This window comes from Squalius cephalus (assembly GCF_949319135.1).
Source record: "Squalius cephalus genome assembly, chromosome: 25".
NCBI classification, from domain to species: Eukaryota; Metazoa; Chordata; class Actinopteri; order Cypriniformes; family Leuciscidae; genus Squalius; species Squalius cephalus.
The window spans coordinates 14,249,827-14,277,048 of record NC_137146.1 but is presented as its reverse complement, the minus strand read 5'-3'; the positions used below and the strand labels follow the sequence as shown (position 1 = coordinate 14,277,048).

General features: G+C 36.0%; 1 protein-coding gene across 2 annotated transcripts in view; it reads left to right on the top strand.

The window, feature by feature from the left end:
- Positions 1-27,070, top strand: part of sema5a (sema domain, seven thrombospondin repeats (type 1 and type 1-like), transmembrane domain (TM) and short cytoplasmic domain, (semaphorin) 5A) — a 129,710-nt gene extending 102,640 nt beyond the window's left edge. The window contains exons 16-22 of one of the 2 annotated variants that reach the window (XM_079862596.1): positions 2,800-3,025; positions 9,709-9,918; positions 17,385-17,555; positions 20,083-20,238; positions 21,003-21,047; positions 22,172-22,383; positions 25,805-27,070. In XM_079862596.1, coding sequence (XP_079718722.1) covers positions 2,800-3,025; positions 9,709-9,918; positions 17,385-17,555; positions 20,083-20,238; positions 21,003-21,047; positions 22,172-22,383; positions 25,805-25,924 — 1,140 coding nt within the window. In that variant the 3' untranslated portion in view covers positions 25,925-27,070. Of the gene's footprint in view, positions 1-2,799; positions 3,026-9,708; positions 9,919-17,384; positions 17,556-20,082; positions 20,239-21,002; positions 21,048-22,171; positions 22,384-24,399; positions 24,572-25,804 lie in introns of those variants that run through there. The other variant, XM_079862597.1, reaches the window with a different exon arrangement.
- The last annotated feature ends 152 nt before the right edge of the window (positions 27,071-27,222 follow it).

Genomic DNA, 27,222 nt, shown 5'->3' with positions numbered 1-27,222 from the left:
TGAATTATAATCTATTGTAATCCATATTCTGCAAAAATATACACTTTATAAATATAAAATAGTTTTTTTAATATTTTATATACATTTGTATATTTTTATGTATCATCATCATCATACTTTTATTGCAGACTCAAGGTTCAAATGTAAAAAACAAAAACAAACAACAGATAAAACAAAAACAGAACTAAATATATATTTATATTTATGTATATACTGTATAGTCTAATATGTGTGTGTGCGTGGTCCTGGTAAACCCTACATTGTGAGGACCAAATGTCCCCACAAAGATAGTTACCAGTAAATTTTCAACATGTGGAAAAAACAATAATTTGTTCCCATGAAGAAAACAGCTTATAAATCACACAAAATTAGCTTTTTTGAAAATGTAAACATGCAGAATGTTTTGCAGTACGGTTTGTGGAAAGTCATCATAAAACATGAAAACGTGTGTGTGCGTGCGTTCGTGTGTGTTTGTGTGTTTAGTATATTCTTTCTTTATACTCCTTACTTTATACTTTATTTAAAGACTTGTACTTGTACTATAATTTATTGACCAGACTTGTTCCAGACAATGTTCTCCTAACAAGCAACAAAAATAAAAGCACCCTAGCAACCACCCAAATTACCCCAGCAACCACCTACAGTAGTAACATGCTATATTTTTTCATCATATTTATCTCTCACAGTGATAAAAAACTGAAACTAAAGAAATAGTTCTATAATATTTTAATGGCATGTTTACATAACTATTTGAATGTATCACAGCTTGTAGTTTTAGTTTGTTCATTTGTGGAAGCATCCAGACGTGGATAATGGTACGTTGTAATTATTGAGTACCTCGTTTTGCTTTTGTGCTCTGAGAGAGTGCAGTCTACCGTTAACATTTCGCTGTGCGTACTCTCACAAATACAACACTAACACCCAACCCTCTTTTGTCTCTGAGAAAACATACTGCAAAAATCTCTGCATGGCAGAACATTTCTAGCTGATGTGTTGATGCTCACTGAGGTAAAAAGCGTTGAGTCAGCTGATTTGATTTCATAATATTTACCATCATTAAATATTAACAAAGAAAGTGTGAAAACAAAAGCAGGTGGTCAATGCCTAAACTTTTCCATATCTTTAACCTTGTCTATCTGCTCTTCATCCATGGGAGAACGGAGGTGAAAAGAGACGAGTGGAGGGAGGGCAGGTGAGACAGACGTCTGAACGCTTCACATCAGCTCTCCCTCCGTCTGACAGATTGACGGATGAACAAAAAGGACTTTTATCTTATTTTGCCAAGGTCTGGCAGTCATTCAAGGTCTATTAAGCATAAATACATGCTGTGAGAATGGACACAGCTCCCCACTCCACCAAATGAACACATATGATTTACAGGAAATCTATAGCTCCTTGTTTCAGGACGATTTATTAAGGTGTCAGGATATGAATCTGAGTGCCTCAAGTGCTAGGCATTGGTATCAGAAGACGCTCTATGTTATCATAAATCGAAGGATTGAAAGCTCACAACTGCTGGTACAGATCAAGGATACAGGCAGTGTAGATGTCATATCAATTATAGAAATGCAATAAAACAATCAGGAATTTAAGAGGTTAGATTTGTCCCCGCCGAACTAGGACGAGACGTTAGAACAGACAGCGCAGCCGAAACTCATTTTAACTGTCCAATGCTAGTAGTGACAATTTTTGTCTTTTTGTCAGTCATTCGAGGTTCCATTCAAATCGAAATGTCATTTTAGCTTGTGTAGGATGTACTCCATTATTTATTCCCTCATATTTCAGGGTTTTTTTCTCCTTGCAGGCCATAAATTAAACTTGAGCAATGACCTTTTCTGCCTGACTTGTTTGCGACTTGCCATGTTCAGCAAAGAGTGCGATGGAAATATTTCATAGGCGCCTGCAAAATGGCAACAAATCACCAAAGCGACATTCTCAGCATAAATGCAACATACATACACACACTATATACATATATACTACATATACATAGTATACATTATTTATACTTATATGTATATATATATATATATATATAATATTTTTTATTCGATAACGTATGTAGATAGATGTATGTATATAAATAAGTATACATTATCTATACTTCTATACTATAATTACATATTTTATATAAAATAAAAACATAAAATTATATAATATATATTCATGATTTATAATTACATAAAGTATTAAATGCTATTGAAATATGATACACATATATAATATATTTGAAAATTTAATTTTAAATACATTATATAATATTTATTTTATACTTTATAAATACATAAAATATGAAATAGAATTGTAATAAATATAGGGGTGTAACGATACCCTCATGTCACGATTCGATACATATAACGATACTGAACTCATGATACGATATTATTGCGATACTCCAAGACATGATAAAAGTTTATCAAAAAAATGCACTGTTGATTAAAATGATAAATTTGATATTTAATTGTGGGTGTAAATGAATAGGCTTGGACTTGGTGCTGATAACCCAATGCACAGGACAATGGTAACACCAGATTAAAAATATTCATGAATCTGAAGCTGAAAGACATTTGGCATTATCAGGACCCACAAATAATCCCCCATTGCATTATTATACATTATATTCAACGTTATTGTAGTTTAATGTAGTACTGACGCTAAAACTTATTTTGGGTGAACTATCCACAATACATATTGTCACTATCCACTAATAAATATTGTATTGCGATATACTGTGACACAATATATTGTTACACCCCTAATTAAATACAATTATCTAATTTATTTTGTTGTTTTGTACAGGAATTCCAGTCCTGTAATACCCTCCCTTGCCCGGATCTAAAAAAGACCACTCCCTGGACACCATGGACGCCAGTGAACATCTCGGACAATGGCGGTCACTACGAGCAGCGCTTTAGGTACACCTGTAAGGCGAGAGTGCCGGAGCCCAACCTGCTGGAAGTAGGGAGACAGCGGATTGAGATGAGGTACTGCTCCAGCGACGGATCCACTGGATGCTCCACGGATGGTGAGATCTCATTCCGTCTCTCTTCCCTGCGATCCTTCATTTGTCACTCACCCTTTTCCTTTTCTCTGCTCTCATCTTGCTTTTTCTCCCTGTGTCTTTGATGAAGTGAGCCAGCAGTGAATTTGAGGCAAGACACTTGATCTATTTGTCCATCAGCGGAAAGACAACATGATGTGCTCTAGTGCTTCTCTCTTTCTTTCACTCTTTCTCTCTCTTTCTCTCATCTATGTGGGCTCACTACATCAGATACTGGAGTGTCGTCTTACCCGACACAAGTGCTCTTGGCTGCATTGTGCCTCCGAGAAACACGAGGAACATGCTAGTTAAGTCTAGAGAATGTTATTTCTCTCAGTGGTTGGGGGGCTTCTTACATGTACCTTATTTAATTTATTTTCCTCCCAGCATGTGTGCAGCTGCATTGGGTTGCACATCTGTGAACTAGCTGTGGTTTGTAAACAAGCTGTTAACTGACGAGTTATGAGAGACAAAGTGGCATATAACGGAAATGCAGTGAAAACCCTGTAACAGTAAATTTTGTTTTGCGAGTGATGTTTATAGACACTCATATTCTACAGTGAAGCTCTGATCTTCAACAGACATTTACTAAAGATGCCGCACACAAAACTAATGACTAGAGCTATTTTTTGGTATTTTCCATCTAACTAATTTCCATTTTGTTTTACGAGCGAATGAGCTAAAATGACAAAAGAAAGAACATTCAGAGCCATAAAGAACAACACGGCAACATTTCATTTGCCAGTTTGTGGAAGTCTTTTTGTTGCACTTAAATGCAAAAAATGAGCATGAGATAATTCTTTACACACACACACACACACACACACATACATACATACATTCGCAAATGCATAGGTAATGTTTAGGGCTCTAGCACCGTATGATTCATAAGTGCTGCATCAGTATAAAACATAAATATTAAGTGCCCAGCAAATCCATGATTAATTTCTGCATTTCAACCATTATTTAGCTTGAAGCACCCAGCTATAACCCTGCATGGCCTGCCATGACAGATGTTTCTTCTAAGGGCTTTTGGACAGTTGTTAACTTACTGCATATCGTACAGAGGAGGCCTAGTCCCATAATCACCTCCACACTAAAGATGTGTGTTGATGTCAGTGAAGCCACAAGGGAAGATGACTTCTGAAACGAATGGGCTGCCACTTGGCCAAGATTTAGCCTCACGTCTCGGCTGGCCCATATCGATTTGAATCTTTAAGCCCCATGCCTGTGCGAAGAGTGTGATAAAGCAGAGCATCTCATTGCGTAGAGTTCATGTGGAAAAATCGAAAGTGGTGGAATGAATGTATGTGGTTACATCAAGGGTTCTAAACTCGTTTACTAATCGCGCATATGCACAAATTTGTGTGTGTATTATTTCATCATCCATGAATCGTGAATTATCGATAACTTTTGTTCTAAAATGTATTCAAAATTTACAAAAAAAAATCAAAAAAGGGCTTATAAACATGTTGATTAGAGCTGTCAAGCGATTACAATTTTTAATCGAATTCATGACATGATGTGCTGGTAATTAATTGAATTAATCGCACATTCAATTTGGCTGTTTATCGCAGCTCAGAGGTGGCATGAATGCATTTACACTGCAATTACAATTAAATAATGCCATGAGATTAATGGATTTTAAATGGGTATTAAAGGGATAGTTCGCCCAAAAATGAAAATTATGTAATCATTTTCTCACCCTTATCTCATTTCACACCTGTATGACTTTCTTAATTCTGTGGAACATACAAGAAGATAATTTGAGAAATGATCTGTTTTTTTTACTTACAATGGAAGTCAATGGTAAACAACTGTTTGGTTACCAACATTCTTCAAAATATCTTCTTTTATGTTTCACAAAAGAAAGAAAGTCATACAGGTTTGAAGCGACGGAGACGTACAACAGTTCTGCAGTGGATTTATAGGTCATATTTTCACTTGGCAAAAACAGACAATATTGTGTCTAAAATATAACACAATATTAACGTCTTATTTATTGATCTGCTGTATAAAATCAATATCGCACTAATATTGCACTCATGCTCGAGACATAAACTATATAAAACTAAATACTCAGGTGATATTGCTTTATGTTGCATTATTTTTTCTATAAGTAATTAATAAAATTAACACCTTCACTCGTCAGCCCTATTTAAGATGAAATGTATACATATTTCATTTAATTTATATATATATATCAACATCTTTGCGTTTATTAATTGTAATTGTGACACTAAAATGTGAAATGTTAACTCTTTTTTTAATTCTTTTAGCAATTTTTGAAACAAATAGTGTGTATTATGTTAATTTACATTATAATGTTAATGTACATGGACATTCAGCTGTAGCCGAACTGAGTTAGCAGGTCTCTGGAAGTCACCTTGGCTTTTTTAAGTAGAAATCATGTGTACGTTTCTATTTTGTCATGCCTTTGAGGTCCTAAGCCTCTTTCTCTGCTTAATATCAACATTATTAAAGAATTAAGATCAGTAGTATCAGCCCTGGCTGACATTTTCAGATTGGAAATACATTTGATGTCAGTTCTTTATTAGGCCAATTTAAATCGGCTTTGTGCAGATAAGGTTCCTTGATTTCTCTGCCTTTTTTTGGAGCAAATTAAAGAAATTATCAGTGTCCGCGGCAGCTGGTCGTTATTTACACACCGGTTCAGGAGCTTTGCTTAGTGATCTGCAGTCAGTTTACTTCATTAGAATGAATAGATTAACCTGAATAAAAATATAATACATTTTTCAGATAACAACATCACTTTCATTGACAAGTTGGCCGCATTTGTTTAAACCTTGATGGTCATCAGTTCATTTTTCCAGCATTTATAAGTCTGAACGTTCTGTCCTCTGAGATTATTAAAGGTACAGATCTTTGGCGGTCAACTAGTCATCTGACAAATTTCTGCCAGACAGTTTACATATAGTTAAATCTCTGAAATATCTTTAAATTCACCACTTTTAAAATGCCACTGCTAGCCATACACATCGAGACAGGTAAACGACCATTCAAATGATTTTTTTTAAGAAGAAGAAGAAGAAATGAATACTTTTATTCAGCAAGGATGCATTAGATTAACCAGAAGTTCATTAAAGACATTTATAATGTTTCTATTTCATAAAAATCATGTTATTTTGAACCTACAATTTATCGAAGATTCCTGAAGAAAAAGTATCATGATTTCCACAAAAAAAAAAAAAAATGAGCATCACAACTGTTTTTTAACATTGATATTAATATAAAATGTTTCTCGAGAAGCAAATCAGCATATTAGAATGATTTCTGAAGGATCATGTGACACTCAAGACTGAAGTAATGATGCTGAAAATTCAGCTTTGCCATAAATAAATAAATTAAAATAGAAAATAAACTGTAATATTTTACAATATTAATGTTTTTACTATTTTTGATCAACTAAATGCAGTTTTGGTGAGCGTAATGGACATTAAAACCCAAACTTTTAAGGATATCTGTTGCACAGTTTTTTGAGCATCCCGTCCTGTTTTTAACCCTCTGAGGTCTGGGGTGTTTTTGGGGTCCTTGAGATGTTCTGACATGCCCTGACATTTGTGCTTTTTTCAGTTGCTTATAAACATATCAATGGCAAAAAAAAATTACACTCTATTTAGCACAAACAGGACTACCATGATATGTGAGCCACATGTATGTACATGTTTTCATTTTTGAGAGAATAATGTTTATGCATGGTTATTGAAAAAACTAAAAATGAAAGTTTCTGAAATAAGGCCACAAAACACATACTAAATATATGTCAATAAGACTTTTGACTAGAGTTTTTTCTTCAAAATGATGTGAAAATCATCCTGCCTAATCATTCACATAAAACGATACATTGGTTTTAAGTTTTGTGAAACACTTTTAGTTTGGAAAGGCAATATGCGGATGGGGCGTAAACGATCATGCATATTTAGTAGTTCACACCTGATGAGACAATGCCCCTTCATACTTAATGAGCCATTCATTCAGGTGTGTCACCTATAGCTAACTTAAGATGCTCTGCCCATCTTGAGACCCCTGGGTTTTGCTCTTTTGTGATCAATCTAGCCGTTTTGATACATAAGAACATGTCTAATGCAAAAGCCTAAAAGAATTCTTTACCTTTACAATACAGCACCATTTTTCTTTTAGAAAGTGCAAGCGTTTAACGCTTAACCTTCAGTACAATAAAAATCAATACATGCACCATTATGTCTATTTGTTTGCTGGAGTAATGGCAGTGGATGGAGTGAAAATGCTGCCTAACAGTCAGGCTACTTATCTTAAAACCTTGAGTTTTTTCTGTAGTATAAGCCAGAGGCCGTAACTGATGATGGCCTGGGTTTGTAATTTGGCTATGAGTGATGCCTTCATTTGTCTCTGAAACAATAGCACATCATTTTAGCATGTGACTTTAGCACTCTTTTCTCATCTAAATACCGTGCTGCAAGGACGGCTCTCTCTCTCCATCTCTGTCTATCAGTCTTTTTTCTTTCTTTCCTCCTCCTTTTCTCTGAGAACCACCTGACTTCTCCAAGGCTATTTACTGTCGGTTCCCCACAGATCTGCCATCAGTTAGAATCCCACTCAGTGTGAGATTCTGCAGACCTTAGGATCTCAGCTGGCAAATTTCTCCGCGCTGCATTACACAAACATGTCCTTGGATACAAAATAGAAAATCTCACTGTCAGTGATTCTGGTCTCAACCTTTTACAGTCAGGCCCAAAAGTCACATCTGATAATCTGGGGTTTAAAATTAGATCTAAAACTGAATGTAAACTGATAGTTTGGGAACTAAAAACATGGAAGATTTTGAAATCATGTTGGAGATCATCAGGTTTTACACAAAGTTGACCAGTTTTTGCATCTCTTGTTGTTAAAGCAAAACAGACATGAGCCAAAGGCATTCTGAAATTCATGTTCATTTTTCAGTTCAGTCTTTCTCTCAAATTGATATTTAACAAACTTTATTTAATAATTACAAATTAATGTATTTGTATCATTGAAAAACTATTATATTTACTATTATATAATAAATTATTTTTAAAATTACAAATAATTTAATTTATAATTAAAAAATTACACTTTTTAGTAAGTACAAATCAAGAGAATTAATAATAAAAAAAATAATAGTATAATTTATAGTTAAATAACTAAAAACTAATATAAATTTCTCCTTAAATATGGAATTGTTTAAAAAATACTAATTAATGTAATTTGTCATTTTAAAAGGATTAAATGATATAACATATTACGTTTATATTATACTTCTAAAACTTCCATCACAGGAATAAATTTCATTTTAAAATATATTAAAATAGAAAGTATTACTTTTTTTTTTTTTTTTTATAATATTTTATCAATAAATGCAGTTTTGGTGAAGTCTTTTTTCATTAGCATTAAAAGCATTAAAAAAATCTTAGGCTACCAACCTCAAACTTTTACACATCTTGCACAGATTTTTTTTTTTTTTTTTTTTTTTTTTGCTCCATCTAGTCGTTTTTGAAGATAAGAACGTATTACATAAGATATATATTTTTTTGTAAATTAACAGTGGTCTCAGACTTTTGGCCTTCACTATTTATGAGCACCCCACACTGTTCAGTTGTCCATTGGTTTCTCAGTTACCTCTTGCGATGCTGGAACGCTGTATATCACGGTAATTATATGTATTTGCATAGGCGTTTACCACCCACCATGCAGACCCATCAGGGATTCGATTCTAATTGCCCACCCCCTAACTTTTAATAAGCGCTGGTGACTGCTAGACAGTTTACGACAGCTCTGGGGAATAGTGTAAAAGCCACACTCCTAATCCACAAGAGCTATTCATTTTCTTGATTGTGCGGGATATAATACCACCCATCTCACTCAGCAGATGTACCACTGATCTCATTGTCTAACACATCACAGAATCTGGGTCGGGAAAGTTCAGAGCGGATACTTTAGCACTGACTATTTCAGAGTATTTAATCGCAATTTGTCTTCTACGCTTTGCATCTTAACAACCAGCAAGCATAGCAAATTTAAAATCCAATTCCACAATATGACTTTATACTTTGGCAAAATCATTGGTTAAAGTCATTGAACGCAGGAAGGTTTGTTTACCTGCGGGTCTAGCATGCACTGACACCTGTGTTCCCCTGCCATTAGCCATCAGAGCCGGGCGCCCCGCTTTGAGGTGTGAGTAGATTATGAAGTAGTCTATTACCTTTGAGAGAGCTGTGCGCTCTGGTGCTGGAGAGATTATAGGTCGACCCATGTAGCGCTACTGCCTGCTCAGAATGGATAAATGGCTGTGGCTCAGAGGGACTGTCACAGTTCAGTCTCCCTCAAGGTCAGAGGTACAAACACAGAGGTCACAGTGCAGACAGATACTCTGCAGCAACAACACTCTGTATGATAAGATAAATGTTCTCTAACGCACATGCATGATAATCTCATAGTTGTGAATGGCTTCAATAACTATGAAAGAGATAATTAATTTTGCTTTCCGAGATAATCTTTTGAAATACAGTTCAGGTGGTATGGATTCAAATGTTTTACATTTGTTGAAATAATGGATTAAAAATTCTGAAATTGGAAACCCTGTCTGGGTCGAATTCCCATGTCTAATGAGTTAATGCTAACTGTTTGTTGTGTGTTTATTCTCGTTTTAGGAGATTTGTTGCGTTCTGGACGTATCACTGGATTGACAGTAAATGGAGGTTGGTCCGTCTGGGGCCCTTGGAGCCAATGTAGTCGGGACTGCAGCGCAGGTATCCGAAACCGCAAACGCACCTGCTCCAACCCCAAACCCAAATATGGAGGAATCACCTGCCTCGGGACTGCCCAGGAGTTTCAGGAGTGCAATACTACACCATGTCCAGGTTAGTCATATATACACCTCGTATATACACCTTTTCAGTCACCTTTACATCATACACCGCTTCTCCAAGCATTGGAGTTGTCACTGTCAGTTGTCTGAAATAAAATTATATTTATAAATGTCATATATTTGAATTGATAACTATAATTTTTGCTGTACACTACTTTTCAAATGTTTGGGGTTTGTGAGTTTTTTGTGTGTGTGTATTTTTGAAAGAAGTCTCACCAAAAATACAGTAAAACAGCACTGTAAACCCGAATAAGTTGGCAAAACTCAAAAAATTTAAGTTAAGAAATTCAAAGTTTAAGTAAGCAGAACTAGCATTTATTTTTTTTACTTATACATTTTAATTGTTCTTAACTTGAAATGTTTTAGTACACGAATTCATACATTTAACTTAAAACTTTAATGTAATCTTGATGTGAACACTTTTGTTAGTATAAACTTAGCTAGCTTTAACAAACTATTTTGCTAACATACTAATTTGTTAACATGGTAACAATATTATGTTATACAGTAGCATTTGCTGTATGAGTGCAGCAATATAAAGGTTTTATTTGCTCTCAAATCAAGCTGCGTGTACCACTTGTCACCATGATGGTAACAATCCTAAAACCAACATTAACATAAATTCTTCTAAATTAGCATAATAAAACAATAATCACTACTAAATCTCCCACTTAACATTAATCTTGCACAAACAAAAACATTATATCACACTTAATTTTAGCATTTACTCTCCCTTTCGAGTGCCACCGGCAAAACATGCTATGAAATTAGACATCCCAGCCGTTTCAGTTAGGTTCGTCTAAATTAAAAGAAATAATTTTATAAAACTCAAAACAATGAAACAGTTCAGTTTACTTAAAATATATCAATTCTGTGAACTTGAAAGAAAAAGAAAGTGCTAAATACTCATAAAAGTAAATTTTACTGAACCAATTAGTTTAATTTGAGTTTGTCCTACTCACATCAATTAATTATTTTGAGCGTTAGGGTTTACAGTGAGTAATTTTGTGAAATATTCTTACAATTTAAATACAAGTTTTCTATTTGAATGTATTTTTAAAAAATTATTTACTCATGTGATGGCAAAGCCATTACTCCAGTCTTCAATATCACATGATCCTTCAGAAATCATTCTAATAAGTGGATTTCTTCTTATCAATGTTGAAAACAGTTGAGCTGCTTTATATTTTTGTGGAAACCTGTGATATTTTTTTCTGAACAGCATTTATTTGAAATAGAAATCTTTTGTAACATTATGAAAGTCTATACTGCCACTTTTGTTCAATTTAATGCATCCTTGCTGAAAAATTTCTTTAAATCTTATGGACCCCAAAAATGTTAATGGTTTTGCAATAATTATGTCAGCTTTTCTCCAGTTGTATGAAAAAAACGTGTGTGTATGTGAATGTAAAAAAAAACGTTTCATCAAAACCAGCTTGTGATTAGTTAATTTTCTTTAGATGTTAAAAACAGAAATGTGTTGTTTGTTTGTGTACTGGTTATATGATAGGGTAGTCAGTTATAACATAGTTTGGCTTAGTAGAAAATCTTCTGAAAGAGGTTAACATCATCTGGCTGAGCACCAGCAAAAGGAAGACACATTCATACTCTAAGTTTACTTTGAAAACCATCAAACAACACAAATATAATAAATACCTATCCATTCTTTCTTTAAATGGTAATATATTTCATGCACTTTAAAAAATAAAGGTTCTTTATTGGCATCTGGGGTTCCATGTAGAATCTTTATCATCCATACAATCATTCCATTGCAAAAACATTGTTCATAATAGAAAAATGTTCTTTAGATTTAAATGTTCTTCACACACACACATAAAAAAGGGTTCTTTTAAGAAAGAACATGCATTTATTTTTAAGAATGTAGAGACATTCAGTCTGTTTCTGGTGTGCAGGGAATAAAGAAGAATTTCAGACATCTACAAACAATAAAGAAAAGATATAGCCCACTTTCTCGTACAGTATTTGTAAGCATGAAGGACGATCTCCCTGTTTTAAGGTGCGAGGACCCCAATTTGCCGGCGGAAATGGAGAGAAATCTCTGTGGCATCGTTGTGTGTAATCACATTTCAGGCTAATTACACCGGCAGCGACGGGAAGGCAGGATTCAGTCATTAAAAGGCTTGTGACAATGGTGTACACCCTCTCTAAAGTTGAAGGAGGGGAAAAGCAATCTAATTAAATGAGTACTCATCGTTATGTGTGTTGGAAATATGCTGTCTAAATGGAAATGTGCTTCTTGGGTATTTTATGATACCTAACGGTGAGCAAGACACAGTCGGGAAATGCAGAATTTGTTTTGCGATCCTAATTAATCAATAGCCTGTTTTTGGAGATGAATGTCACCCCTACCATCAAAGCAGGGCATAGTAGTTTATATAGAGTCTTGCAGTCTCTCTTCATGATATGGTGGAAAACTAATTGCTTCTCAGTCTTAATTTTACGGCAGCTGTTTTCTAACAGGAAATCACATATTTCCTGTAAAGTGACAATAGCAAGACCAGCAGGACAGCTTCATTAACAAAGACCTCCAGAGGTTTTAAGACCTTATTAGCCTTATTGATGTTTTTCTCTACAGGAGTAATTGGCAACATATCAGGAATTGCTGCACAAATTTCACAAAATTGGCAGATAAAAAAATGTACAGCAAACTCTCTGAGCGCACTCTCGATTAGTAACTGTGCTCTGCACTTCTCTAAGTTAATTCAGTCCTTGTCTATTTCCAGTGAAACAATGTCTTAGTAGAACTTAGATTCAATAGCTGCTTTGTACAGATGACGGCAGATTAGTACAGATGACTTTCATCTAGCGTATCCCAGCAGAAAGCTTGGAAAAGAACACATCATATTGCTCTACACCTCCATAAGCGTCTTTGAACCGGAGCTTGTCTGTGACCAATATTCTCACTGTGTCTTTTATTGGTTCCTTCTGCCTAGCTAAATTTTGGCTTGTTCAGAGTCAGACCTTTGAAATGCATTATTTTGTTTTGAGAGAGGCAGACAGAGGTCTCGTGGTTGCTGTTGTTGCGGCTCTGAAACGAATGAATCTTTTCTTGTCGCAGGCCACAAAGGTGAAATGAGATGATCAGTCACACTGCGGCCGACATGAGCTTATTTGTCATTTTTCGCAATGGAGAAATTATAACAGATGGTAAAATGCAATATTTTGTTTACTTGTACCTTTGTACGTTTTTTCACCAAATATGTGTAATACAGTGAATCATAAGGTGTGACGTCATAGGCAACAGACAAGAAAAAGTACATTTGACTTTTTAAAGGAGAACTCCGGTCAATTTTAACCTTGAGCTCATTTTTTTGTAAATTTGGAGTGCTGTCAGTACAGAGAACAACGACAAAAATCGGTGTTGCCTACACCGTGTTATCCTCTTTTTAAAATTTGCACCCTGTTGACTTCAATGGGGCAAGTTTTAAATCTGCTTTTAGCCTCTTAACATCCTTGATGTGTCATTACAATTGCCCAGCCATGTGAGTGATTCCTTCAGAGTGAACACGGGTGAATCTGACTGCAGTAGATGTGAAAGATATGAATAAAAGTGATGTTAATTCAGCCAGCGCAAATACCTGTATTTTCTTCCTGTTTTCGGGCGAAGTCCGAAGTAGTCGATTGTCGAGTTCACTCGCGTGATAACCTATGCGCGTGAACTCGACAATCGACTACTGTGGACTTCGACCGAAAACAGGATGTAAATACAGGTATTTGCGCTGGCTGAATTAACATCATTTTTATTCATATCTTTCACATCTACTGCAGTCAGATTCACCGTGTTCACTCTGAAGGAATCACTCACATGGCTGGGCACTTGTAATGCCACATCAAGGATGTTAAGAGGCTAAAAGCAGCTTTAAAACTTGCCCCATTGAAGTCAACAGAGTGCAAATTTTAAAAAGAGGATAACACGGTGTAGGCAACACTGATTTTTGTTGTTGTTCTCTGTATTGACAGCACTCCAAATTTACAAAAAAAATTAGCTCAATGTTAAAATTGACCGGAGTTCTCCTTTAATTCACATTAACGATATTATAGCAATATCTATATAAATTCTGAAAGAAAAAAAATAAAGATATCAGTTAAATTCATCTTTAACTTTATTTTGTGTTTTCTCTTTTTTGACCAATGAATCACACTCTAAGTCTCTCCAACAGGGTGGTGGAGAGAGAGTTTGTAACCATAACTGTACAAAAGCATACCAAAAAAAACTTACTGTTGATTGGCACTTCCTGCAGACTTTTTTACCAAATCCAAAAATACACTATTTTTTTCAATATGTGGGTAAAGTGTTTTGCTTTCACCTGTCGTCTCCTCTGACATACAAGTTACACCCGGCATAGTTGTCTTCTTTTTCCCATTTATGAAATATTTACAATATTATCATACGTGTAGTATTAACATGAGATAAATATTTAAATTTTTAGATATCATGGTTATCACCAATACAAAAATCTATTTTTTACTTTATATTATACATTTTTAATGACTTTCAGTGGAGAAAGATGCATGCTAATCAAACCCCCTTGACCATTTGGATTGGACTGCCCAAAAACAGTTCACCCAAAAATGAGAATTTTATCATTATTTACTCACCCTCGTGTCGTTCCAAACCCATAAGACTCTTCGAAACACAAATTAAGATATTTTTGATGAAACCCGAGTGTTTTCTGTTCATTCATTGAAAATCCAGTTAACCAAACCTTTCAAGATCCAAAAGGATCTTAAAGGCTTTGTAAAAACCAACTGAGCAGTTTAATCCAAGTCTTATGAAGAGACAGGAAACAATGATTGATAGTATACACATACAGCGCAGGTCAGAATTATTTGCCCCCTGGGTAAATATGATCAACGATGGCTGTAAAAAATAAATCTGCATTGTAAATCCTTTTGATGTTTTATTTTTAAAAAATGCAAAAATCTAACCTTTCATTGAAGTAAAAGAATTGAAATTGGGGGGAAAATCACATTATGAAATAAATGTTTTTCTCCAAAACACGTTGTGAACAATTATTTGCCCCCTTTTATTAAATACTTTTTGCAACCTCCTTTTTCCAAGATAACAGTCTGAGTCTTCTCCTATAATGCCTGATGAGTTTGGAGAACACCTGACAAGAGATCAGAGAAACATTCCTCCATACAGAATCTCTCCAGATCCTTCAGATTCTCAGATTCATGTTGGCGCTTCTTCTCTTCAGTTCAGCCCACTCATTTTCTATAGGGTTCAGGTCAGGGACTGGGATGGCCATTGCAGATGCTTGGTTTTGTGCTCAGTGACCCATTTTTGTTTTGATTTTGATGTTTGGTTGGATCACTGTCCTGTTGGAAGATCCAAACATGGCCCGTAATAAGATTTCTAGCAGAGGTTGTCAGGTTTTGATTTTTTTATCTGTTGGTATTTGATCGAATCCATGATGCCATGTATCTGAACAAGATGTCCAGGACCTCTGGCAGAACATTAGCCCCACAGCATTAAAGATACAGCAGAGTATTTCATTTTACACATGGGGTACTTTTTATCTCTGTGTGCACCTAACCCATCTTAAGTGTTTTCTGCCAAAAAAGCAAAAAAAAAATTGTTTCATCTGACCATAGATCTCGTCCTGTTTGAAGTTCCAGTAGTGTCAGTTATTTTTCAAATGTTCTATGGTCAGATGAAACAAAACAAAAAAAGAGTTTTTCGTACATAGAGCACATCACACATTGTAAACACAGAAGCTCAAACATGCATGCATGATTCACTAGAACCAATGTGGTTTGCTGTAAACAGCAATGTGACACACACACGAGCCTAAATTAAATATGTTCATCATATAAAGCTGTCATGATTCCTGTCTTGTGTGGACTTCCCTCCTGTTCTGTGCCATGTTTTTTAGTCCTTTGTAGTTTTTCTTGTTGATAAGTTCCTGGTTGTTCCCAGGTGTGTCTTGTTTGCCAATCTCCCCTTGAGTGCATCTATATACCCAAGTATTTCTCATGTTCTTTGTCTGGTGTTGTCCTTCTATGGATGTTATGTGTGCGCTTGTTGTCAGTTTTGTTTGCCTTCCTTGCCCGTGTCTGCATTTATCAGTTTTGCCTGGATTTACTTTTATTATGTTTGTCTGAATAAATGTTTGCTGCATCTGGATCCCACTCTCGTTCCTCTGAAACAGCCACCGTTACAAAAGTGATCGTGTCTCTTCTTCACAAGACTTTGATTAAACCAATCGATTCATATAGATTCATTTTAACATACCTTAATGACCTTTTTGGATCTTCTAAGTTTGATTACCTGGACTTTCAATGGAGGGACAGAAAACCTCTCAGGTTTAATTAATTTTTGTTTCATAGATTAACCAAAGTCTTATGGCTTTAGAACGACATGAGGGTGAATAAATGATGACAGAATTTTCATCTGTAGGGTGAACTAACCCTTTAAGACATTTTAATACAAAATTGGATTTGTTGCTTATACTTAATACCATTTAGCATTCAGTTTTTTTTATAGCATAGGCATTATACTGTGAAGTATACAGTACTCAGTAAGCTAATGTTCCATACTAAACATAGCCGAAATCTACTCGTGTCAGTGACATAAGCTCTCGCCCCTCTTCTACAAACCTGTCAGGGCTAACGCTAATGTAAAATGAGACTCAGTATATGCTTGTTTTCCCTTAATTAGCACCAAGGCAGTGGTAGTGTTTTGTGAGTTGTTCTCTGTTCCCCCAGTTGTCGAGGTTGATGACCCTGAGCTTGGCACTCGCTGAAGAGGGGAGGGAGTGAATTGATGGTTCGTTTAGCCTCATTAATTAGAGCAGGGGTCAGTGTGAGAGCGCCAGGGAGAGGCAGGGCTCCGGAGCAGATTGTGCGAACAGCCTCTCTTTTCATCGTTTCTCAGCACTCTCAGCATCTGGATTTAGCTTGTTTTGACACCATTGTAGTGATTGTACCAGAGAAGATGATGTCATTCATTCATATCGTGGTACTAGATGCATAAATGTCCTGGATCTATTTAAATGAAATGGTTCAAAGACACATGTAATCATTGTTTCATGATCAAAAACAGCCATAACCCTGCTGAAAAAAAACACAGCTAAAACCAGCCTAAGATGACGGTCTTGTCTTAGCTGGTTTAAGATCTGAAGGTCTTCTGCCTGATTAATTTCTACAATTTTCTCACCTTTTTAACAGGCCAGTGTTCTATTAACATTGTTTTATATGTAAATGAGCTATGCTATGATTGGTTAACCTCTTCGAATGTGGAATAAGTAACAAACCCACTAAATTGCTGAGCATTGAATGGGTGCTGATATTACAAATATGATGCTTTCTGAATGGCTTGTTTTTGCAGATATTTTCACTATTTACTGAAAGAAATGTCAGACGCTAGTCCCGAAATTATTCATGACACGAGTGCTGTAGTAATTTGAGTGTCCTCTTTTCCTTATCTTTCAGTGGATGGGAGCTGGTCGTGCTGGTCACCTTGGTCTAAATGCTCAGTGACATGCGGAGGAGGACACTATATGCGCACACGCACCTGTAACAACCCTCCACCTGCCTACGGAGGTGACATCTGCCTGGGTTTGCATACTGAAGAGGCTCTCTGTAACATCCAACCCTGCCCTGGTACACACACACACACTTTATCACGTGCATGAACTCAACCTACGTGAACTCACACACAGACACAGTCACACCTTGACTCCAACAGGAAATTACATGGCTTTTTTCAGATAGGAAGCCTTTGTCTTGTACCTGCTTTCCTTTCGTCATGTCTCGTGTCTAAAGCGGCCCGTGGGGGAATGAAAGAAGAGGAAATCAAAATGTCACACATCATAGAAAAGCAAATGGTAAAGCCGAGCTTGCGATACGAAGATTATATGCATAAGCTCACAGCAGGGAGTGCAATAGAGGAGGGTAAGATAAGGCGATTGATGATGGAGTCAAACCTGCACATTGATCCACGGAAAGGTGAATGGGAGAAGAGAGCTTGTATTCAAATGTCAGTCCATCCATTAGCCAGAAGTGTAGTGAGGTTACGGAGTGACCTTTTATTAGCTGCATTCAGGTCTATCTGTCACCCCATTCATTACACGCTCGCGTGTAGCTGTACAGTGCAAGTCGGGAGACGGGGGACGGGATAAATGAGGGGAATGCTAATCAGAAGACCCTGTGTGTAAGTTCTCCTAAGCTGAATTTCAACCTTTTTATGCTCCAATGTATGGGTTTGGGCCAAATAGATAATCAGTTCTCTTGTACGATGACTCAATTTTAAGCCTTTCCTGCTAGAAATTTTTTTGTCTGGGGCCAAATTTACTTAACAGGGCAAATTTGCGTGCTGCCGCAATCTATTGCCGGATTCAGACTGTCTGATATCAGCCTGATTTTGCCACGATCCGTTTGACGAAGGGTGTTGTGGTGATTCGTAAACGACAATGGCCGTCGGGACGCATCTCAAATAATGTGTCATAGTGGACAACAACCGACGCCACATCTGCGACGCTTCACGACAGAAAGACTAGCATGTTTAATTTTCCACCAATAGAACCAAGAAGCTCTTCCGTATATCAAACATGGCGAAATGAAAGATAGATGATTGTATTGGTGCTGCTAGGTGGAATTATACAATGGAGGAAAGGTTTGTGGAGCTATGGCAACAATACGTCCTACCTATATGATGTTTCCTTGAGGGACTACCACAACAGAGTAAAAAAACATAAATTACTGTACACTCTTGTGAAGTCAGTCACTTGTTCCGCCTTCTTGATGACATCACACGTCTAGACGGCTAGCGATGATTGGTCGGGAAGCAACGTGTAATCTGACATGTTTCTAGTCCACGACACGTCAAGAATTTAGGAGTCAAAATCGCATAATCTGACACAGTGACTGTCGTAACAGACAAAAAATGTGTGTAGCCTTAAGCCGGCATAATAGAAGCGCTTTATGTGAGTGGAAAGTTTTGTGGGTGATCTACTGAAAATGCATAAATTCATTGTCATGTCAGGCGCAAAATCAGACATGCTTTTTGGGGGCGGTAAATAATGGCACAAATACCACTGATTTGACTACTGCAATCCTTTGTAAATCACCTTACATGATTCATTTAAATACTCCCTGCTCATAAATTTAGCAATCTGACAGGGAAACACCTACAAATGCATGTGCAAAAAGGTCAGCCACAAAAAAAAAAACTGTGTCCATGCCTTTTCACTGTAGTATATCTTGACGGTAGTTTTTTAAATAAAGGTTTGTGCTGCTGCAGACTGTTAATCTGGCCCCTGGTTTCTTGGTTTTAAGGTCACATTTACCATTGCTCAGCAACATTTTGTAGTCAAAACTTTAGGTATTAAAAATATATAAATAAATTATAATAATAAATGTTTCTGGAGCTCCAAATCAGCATATTGGAATAATTTCTGAAGGACCATGTGACACTGAAGACTTTGATTATATTTATATTGTGATAAATTACATTTGAAAATGTAATGCAAAAGTTTCCCACAAATGCACAATGCTATTCACCATTGCATGCATCAAAATGAACAAATATGTTATGCATGGTTTTGTTAGCTCACCTTATATTACACAACTACACACCTATCCTGTTGCAGTTGTAATTTAAAGCACAAATAACTGCACAGCACCTCTCTTAAAATCTCAGAAAATGTAGTTCAGTGTTTCATGAACCTTTAAGATGTTATTTAGCAGGGTTTTGTCACCTTCTAATTAAAAATGAAGCCAATATATGTCTCGACTTTCTTGATTTACTTTATTTTCACATTTTATTTTTTAATACTTTTTAATTAGAATCACTTTGCCCAATTGTCTTTTTCCTATAAAACCCTTTTTATTTTAAATAGTAAAAATAAATTCAATTCAATTCACATTTATTTGTATAGCGCTGTTCGCAATACACATCATTTCAAAGCAGCTTTACAAAAAATTGTCCACATTACAATTTAGAGTGATCTGTTATCAGAGGTAACTCTCTTCAGATGACGCAAAAATAAATAAATGATATGAAACGGAAGTCAATAAATGTCAATCTTAACACAATTGTATTAACGATACTAAATAAGATGGGCACTTCACATTCCGTCCCCTCTACATAACTTTGCATCTGATTTGGACTTTTTGTCATCATTTACAGAGAGCTGGTCTGATTGGTCCGAATGGTCCCCCTGTGACTCATCGGGGTCTCAAGTTCGCCTTCGACACTGTGACGTCCTGTTTCCCACCGGCAACCAGTGCTCTGGCAACAGCAGTGAAACACGTGCCTGTCTGCCCATCTCCAACTTCATCCCAGGTGGGCACACACACATATACACACCCAAACACTTGCCATATCGACCCCTGGACAAACAAGGATCTTCCCTTATTGACAAGAAGTAATGCGAGACACACCAAACCATTGATTTCTGCAGTGCAGGGATAATTAGCCTCTCATCCCCCGCCTTGTCTAAGTGGCACGATCGAACAAATGCATTACAGTGATATGTTTCATGTAGCATTTGCATTCACACACTCGATACCTGAGATAGTTCTGCTGTGAGAGAGAAGTCCAACCACAAGTTTTACAAACTCAAACATGAGGTAGCTAATTGAAAGAAGGAACATCTTATCTTAATAACTGTACTTCCTGCTCGGATGATAAGGGTCTTGAAAATGATGAGTTATTATGTGATCAGCCATTTTGTAGAGATGGAAAAAGCTAAACATATGATCGTCAGGGGAGTTATTACCTCGCTTTCGCTAACATCGCAGCACAGGGAGTGAATTTTTAAGACTATTCTGTAAATCTTGTGTAAATATTGTCTGCCCTGCAGAGTCCTTGTATCTTTCACAGAGTAACATTCCATTACAGCTCATTAGAAAAGTTTTATACCTCATTACTTCCATTACTGATCATAAAAATGTGTCGCAGGTGCCACTTTCCTTATTCAGCTCTTTGAATTTCGCGATAATGGGTTGAGTTTGAAATTTGCTTGCTATAATGTTCAACTTCTAAAGATCTCATTTATCAGCCTGACGGATTCATTTCCCATCTCCCTTGATTTTTTTTTTTCTCAGAAACGTCTGTTGCACGTTCAAGTCAGGAGGAAAGATGGTGTGGAGGTAAGCAGTGTATGCAGACTCATAAGTAGTGTATAAGCAGCCTTGTTATCACTCTGCTGGGGTTTGACTGTACATTATCCCATTTAATACACGGCTACTTGCCAAATAAATAAATATCTGGACATGAAATATTGATTTAAGTTAGTAAAGCTTAGCTTAGATCAGCTGAAAGCTTCCGCTAATAAAAAGCCATTTTTTGTGGATTTTCTTTTTCTTTTTTGAAAGATATGAATACTTTTATTCAGCAGGTTATGACATTTATAATGTTACAAAAGATTTCTATTTCAAATAAATGCTGTTCTTTTGAACTTTGGGTATCACAAATATATAAATAAATCACAAAAGAAAATTAAACCGTTTTCAACATTGATAATGATAAGAAATGTTTCTTGAGCTCCAAATCAGCATATTAGAATGATTTCTGAAGGATCATGTGACACTGAAGACTTTGATTGTATTTATATTGTGATGAATTACATTTTAAAATGTATTAAAATACAGTTTTTGTGATTGTAATAATATTTCACAATATTACTTGTTTTTACTGTCAAATAAAAGCAGCCTTGGTGAGACTTCTTTCTAAAAACATAGTGAACAGTAGTGTATATTAAAATGAACTCCTCCAAGGTCAGTTTTATAACAGAGAGAGAGAGATCGCAGAGATGAAGGAGGAAGCAGCGATGTTTCCATGGACAGCAGTGAAACATAAGGTTCAATGTTTATTATACAAAAACATCTGACTGCTCACTGTCACAGTTGACCAATCAGATTCCAGTATTCCAGAGAACATAATTCTACTTGCAATTCATCCAGTGTGCAGCAAAAATGATGTTCAACACACTGATTGCAGAGACAATGTGCCTCAATGCTTTTTTGGGAAGCATTAAACAAATGCGTTTCTGGAATGGTTTGTAATAGTACATTTTTCCCATTTATTGCAATTATTGGCTGTTCATGCAGATTCACAGGGCAACAGCGATACTGACTGTAATTTTCTATAATGTTTAATTGGCTCAGGTAATGGATGATTGATATCAACTGGCTTTAGGATCAATGCTTGAATCCACAGCCATCTTGCTTGCGTCAGATCATTTAGCCATTAGCTGTTTTGCCTCTCTTGCCAGACTTCAACGTGTTCCACATGATCGCCGTGGGCCTGAGCAGCTCTATACTCGGCTGTCTGGTGACCCTACTGGTGTACACTTACTGTCAGAGATACCAGCAGCAGTCCCATGATGCCACGGTCATCCATCCCATCTCTGCCGCCCCCCTCAACACCAGCATCACCAACCACATCAACAAACTGGACAAGTACGACTCAGTTGAAGCCATTAAGGTGGGTGTTATTCACTCATACTATCCGGAAATGTGGATCCAGTATGTGGTCTGTATGTGTGAGTGTGTGCGACTCTGTCTTGCGTCTAAATCAATTCATACATTCATACACTGCTTTCTCATAAGTAATTTGAAAAGTTTTGATTCAGTTTGTGTACTCAGTGTTTGTGTGAGATTGTCTCAAATGAAATCAGAAACCAATATGCAGCTCATGTCAGTACTTCTCTGAGAATGTTATTGTTGTTAGTAGGCTACTTTAACCCTGAAAAATTGTTTTTTCTTTGGGTACTCTTTTCTTAAATTTAGGGTTATTACATAATGCATTATGCAACACACTGAGATTTAGACACATGGATATTTTTTTCATAAGCACAGCAAAAATAAAGCTCACCATCATTTTTCACATTTAGTCAGAAGGACAGTTAATGCTTCATTAGACTTGAATACAAGACTCATGACTAATTATAGAAAGTGCTCTTCAGTTATTGCTTGTTCAGACACTTTTGTGAAGTTGCATATTTCATAAGCTGAATGTATTGCAATAGAATAGCACCATTTACACAATATCCCGAGCCCAGAGGGGTAATATAGCAAATTACTTGTCTTTTTTTTTTTTTTTTTACTGTCCTGAGACTGTAGAAAGTCACCAGCTCAGCTTCATCTCTACTGATGAAAAGAATGAATGAAACTTCAAGGCTACACAATATTATTGCCATGCACAACTTACTTGTCGTATTGTTTTTCTCTTCTTCTGAATGCTGTCAGTTTGTTACTGTAAGTATGGAATATATTTTCCCATACAGGATCTTTAAAGGCTACATGACATTAAAATTTCCCTTATTTACTTTAATACATGTTACTGTGCATGATTCATCAATATGTTATTCCAAAGAAAAAACGTAATAAGTGTAATATTTATCAAGATGATTTGAAAATACTTCTGAAATGGCTAACGTCACCTAGACCATGTTAAAAAGGAAAATAATGTTAACTAATAGCCAAAAAGCTGGTTTGATGGATGGTCAAGGAAAAGCTTTCATTGGATGTAATGATGAGAGTAAATGATGACAACATTTTCTTTTTTGGATGAACTATTCTTTTATGTAATAAAATGTTACTTTAGTAATAGCAAATAGCAATACATTACCAACGTCATGATGCTTTTAACTCTTTCCCCGCCATTGACAGAAATTTTCGTTATTTGTGAGAAAACGCCGGCTTTCCGTATTTTCACTGTTATTCGTTAGGGGGCGCTATTATGCAAAGAGTACTGAATCTCCTGATCAAAATACAGGCGAAAAAGCAGTAGAAACAAACGATATCATATGTAAGCAGATAAATATGTAAAATAATGCGTTCATCAACATTAAACAGCATTTAAAACTGCCTATGTTACCGAATGAAATGTCGACCCAGGACAAGATATAGAACTGTGAAGCTTTTGGGGTGTTGATGGACTCGATTTATGTTTTGATCGTTCTGAATCCGATCTGGATGTAGTCTTTTTGCTCAAAATGTTGCTTATTTTTTTATTAAACTTATCCATATTCAAGTGTTGATAAAAAGGAGCTAGAATACATTTTTTGTTCAAAAGCAGTTCTTTCGTTTGACATATTGCATGTTCAGATATTCATACAACAAAATATTCTGGGAGCCAGAATTTGGTGAAAATGATCAAAAATGCAGGCGGTGGCTGGCAACATTTTTCCAAAACGCTGGCGGGGAAAGAGTTAAGAGCGAGTTTAAAAGTTTTTGTGTTTTTGGAGCTAAATAGCCACAATTGACCATTCTGGTATGAAACAGCATTATGGATAAAACCAACTCCTGCCCAACATTTTGTCATGTTAATCACTGTTTCACATTAAAATTTGTCACATTAAGGAAGTAAAATGGGTTGCGAGGGCCGTTTCATGTTGACTTTAATGATAGCTTCACAAAAAGACCATAAACGACAGTGCAGGCCTTCTTTCCGCCTCCTGCTGCCCTGAGGATGATTGTGCTCCATTCCTCTTTTCAGCCTGACGTTTCCGTTCTCTTGCCTTTGGACGAGCACCACATTTGCCAGCCTTTGTCTTCTAACACTGGTGTAGCGCGAGGCCTGGAGATTTTCTACTAACTCTTGACCGGCATTACCATCCTCTCCTCTGACCCTCAGACCTCTCGCGAATCCCTTCTCCTTCCCCTGACCCTCGTGTACGTGGCAGGTGTGCTCGCCCATTCGTTCTGTCTACATATGTCACCAGCATTTCCCATCATCCCACAGAGCAGATACTCAGGCTTGTGAGAAGGCAGTGTAATTTTGGTGTCGTGATTATGGCTGTCTACTACCATTTTGTTGCATGCGGTTTTTTTTCCCCATCTCTTTTATTCTCTACCTTGTAAATCGGATTAGTCTTTTCTTCTAAATTATTATTTTGCTTGCTTGTTATTGCCACCCCGCTGAGCTCGGTTTTAGCTTACAGCTTTGTAACATTTGTTTTTAATTGTTCTCTAATTAGGCTATGTAGGAGACTTTGTGGTTTAACAAAAGACTGAATAAATATCTTTTCATCATTATCTTTAAATATTTTTTTTGTATTTTGTTATTTTAATAACCATTTGAAAAGAAACCTCTCATTAATTATATATATATATATATATATATATTTGTTTTACATTTAATCTTGTAATATTTAAAGAAAGTTGTTTTTCTTTATTTCATTTATCAAAACAAGTTTTTTTTAATTTATTTGTACATATTTTATTTGATATTTAACCTTTTAATATAAAACCTTGTCACCTTAAGTCACTTTTCTATTTCATACATTAAAACTGTTGTCTTTTAAAAACTGAATAAACCTCTTATTTATTTATTTATTTAAATAAGCAGTTTATAATAAATAAATTTCAGTCATTTTAAATGCTTATCTAATAAAAACTATTAAAAAGTGTCTTCTTTAAATTGCTGATACAGAGCTACATTGAAACCATGTTGAGCATATGGGTGGCAGAAACAGCAAAACTCCAAAAAAACAGCAAAACTTTTACAAAAAAATTTCTGGTTTTGTAAAAAAATGTTTGTTCACTTAGCCATTTCCATGTTGTCTTGATGCTGTGACGTTTTTACTGCTCTTTTTTTTTTTTCTGTGAATGATACTAACTTCCTTGGCCGATATTTTCAGTTAGTAATATATAGTCAGCCAAGTGGATCAGTCTTTTGTTAAACCCTTTTCATGGTTTGACCATCATTCCGTCTCAAAGCAAGATTTCTGTTGAAAATTTCTGTTGAATTTTTCAAGTGATTTGTGATTTGATTTCTTCTTTGCCTAGATCCACAACCCAATACAGTCTAACTTTTCATCCATGCAAAAAAAAACACAAAAACAAGTATTTTCCATTTCTGTTATCTCTGTTACTGACACACCTTTTCCTTTCGTCCACAGGCTTTCAATAAGAATAACTTGATCCTGGAGGAAAGAAATAAGTATTTCAACCCTCAGCTAGCAGGAAAAACATATACCAACGCATACTTCACCGACGTCAACACATATGACGACTTTTAAAAATGGATCTGTGATTCCAGTCATCTTCCCCACATCAACTTCAGCACCTAGTGAATTTTCTTCATGGGTTGCCTGGATAAATAAAGACATTTTAAATGGAACCATCATCAAATGTCAATAAAGCTGTACAGAACCATTTTCAGAATTAACAAGGACATCATGCTCTCCGATTGTGTGGACATCACTAAATGAAATTGAACAATGATGAACAAATAAAGCAGGCGATTTGATTCAACCGTGACGCCGATAAACTCTCTCTGCAGAGATGGCACATGGACGATTGCATGATTCTCATTTAATGTGTTTTTCTTTGTTGCTTTTTGCATGGTTGGTCGCATTCCAGTGTTTGTGGGCGGGGCCTGTGTCCTAAATGGGTGGAGCCTTCTCGGACTGCTTTGTCTCCTGTGCCGAATCTGAAGCCCCTGTGCCTCACTGAGGACCTACGGTGGTCTCCAGTGCATCTGCCTGCCCTAAAATGGGGTTTTGCAACACACCATCCATATGTAGATACCAAGGTGTCTGAAAAATGTGTTCATGTATCTCTCATTATAGGGGCACTTGTTAGTCGAGCGCTTAGCAGTGGTGGGAATCTCTGTGTGTTTGTTGTACAATACACTTTTCATGACACATATGTCAGTGTAGCTTTTAAAAATGAGTCTATTCTGAAAAAAAGTATTTTAAAGTAACCCTGTTCAGTCACCAAAACAAGACATGAATTGTCATATTATTAACATTTGTCTTTGTGGTGTAAGGTCTGGAAAAAAAGAGAGAATGTGAAACATTACAGGACCTTTTTATGTAAAACATTGAACATTTGAATATTATCAACATGTTTCTATTTGTTTAGATGTTTAGTGGTTCAAGATTTCATGAGGAAATTAGTATTATCTGTTAAAAAAAAAAAAAAAAGCTTTCAGCACAAAAACTGCTTTTTCAGCTCTATTTTCTTTCATTTTTAAAATATTTCAATGAATTTACTTATAACTTAACCATCCATCCATCATGGAGATGTGCTTGGGAATACACTTTTTCAATTTCTACTAATTCTTTTCTACTTGTAAAACTTTGTTTGACCCGTTTGCTTGTTTTATGTGCATAAATTAAAATTGCTTCATATAAGTCACTGTGTTCGATCAGTGAAATGTTACATGAGTTGTTGCTTCAATTCACATATTTAGTTAGTCCAGCTTTGGTTGGGAACCCTGCTTGTGGCCACAATGTTAAATGATATTCACACAATCACATAGATTTCGCGACACTTTCAAAGTGAAATTTCCAGTGTGTGGCGCTAAAAACAC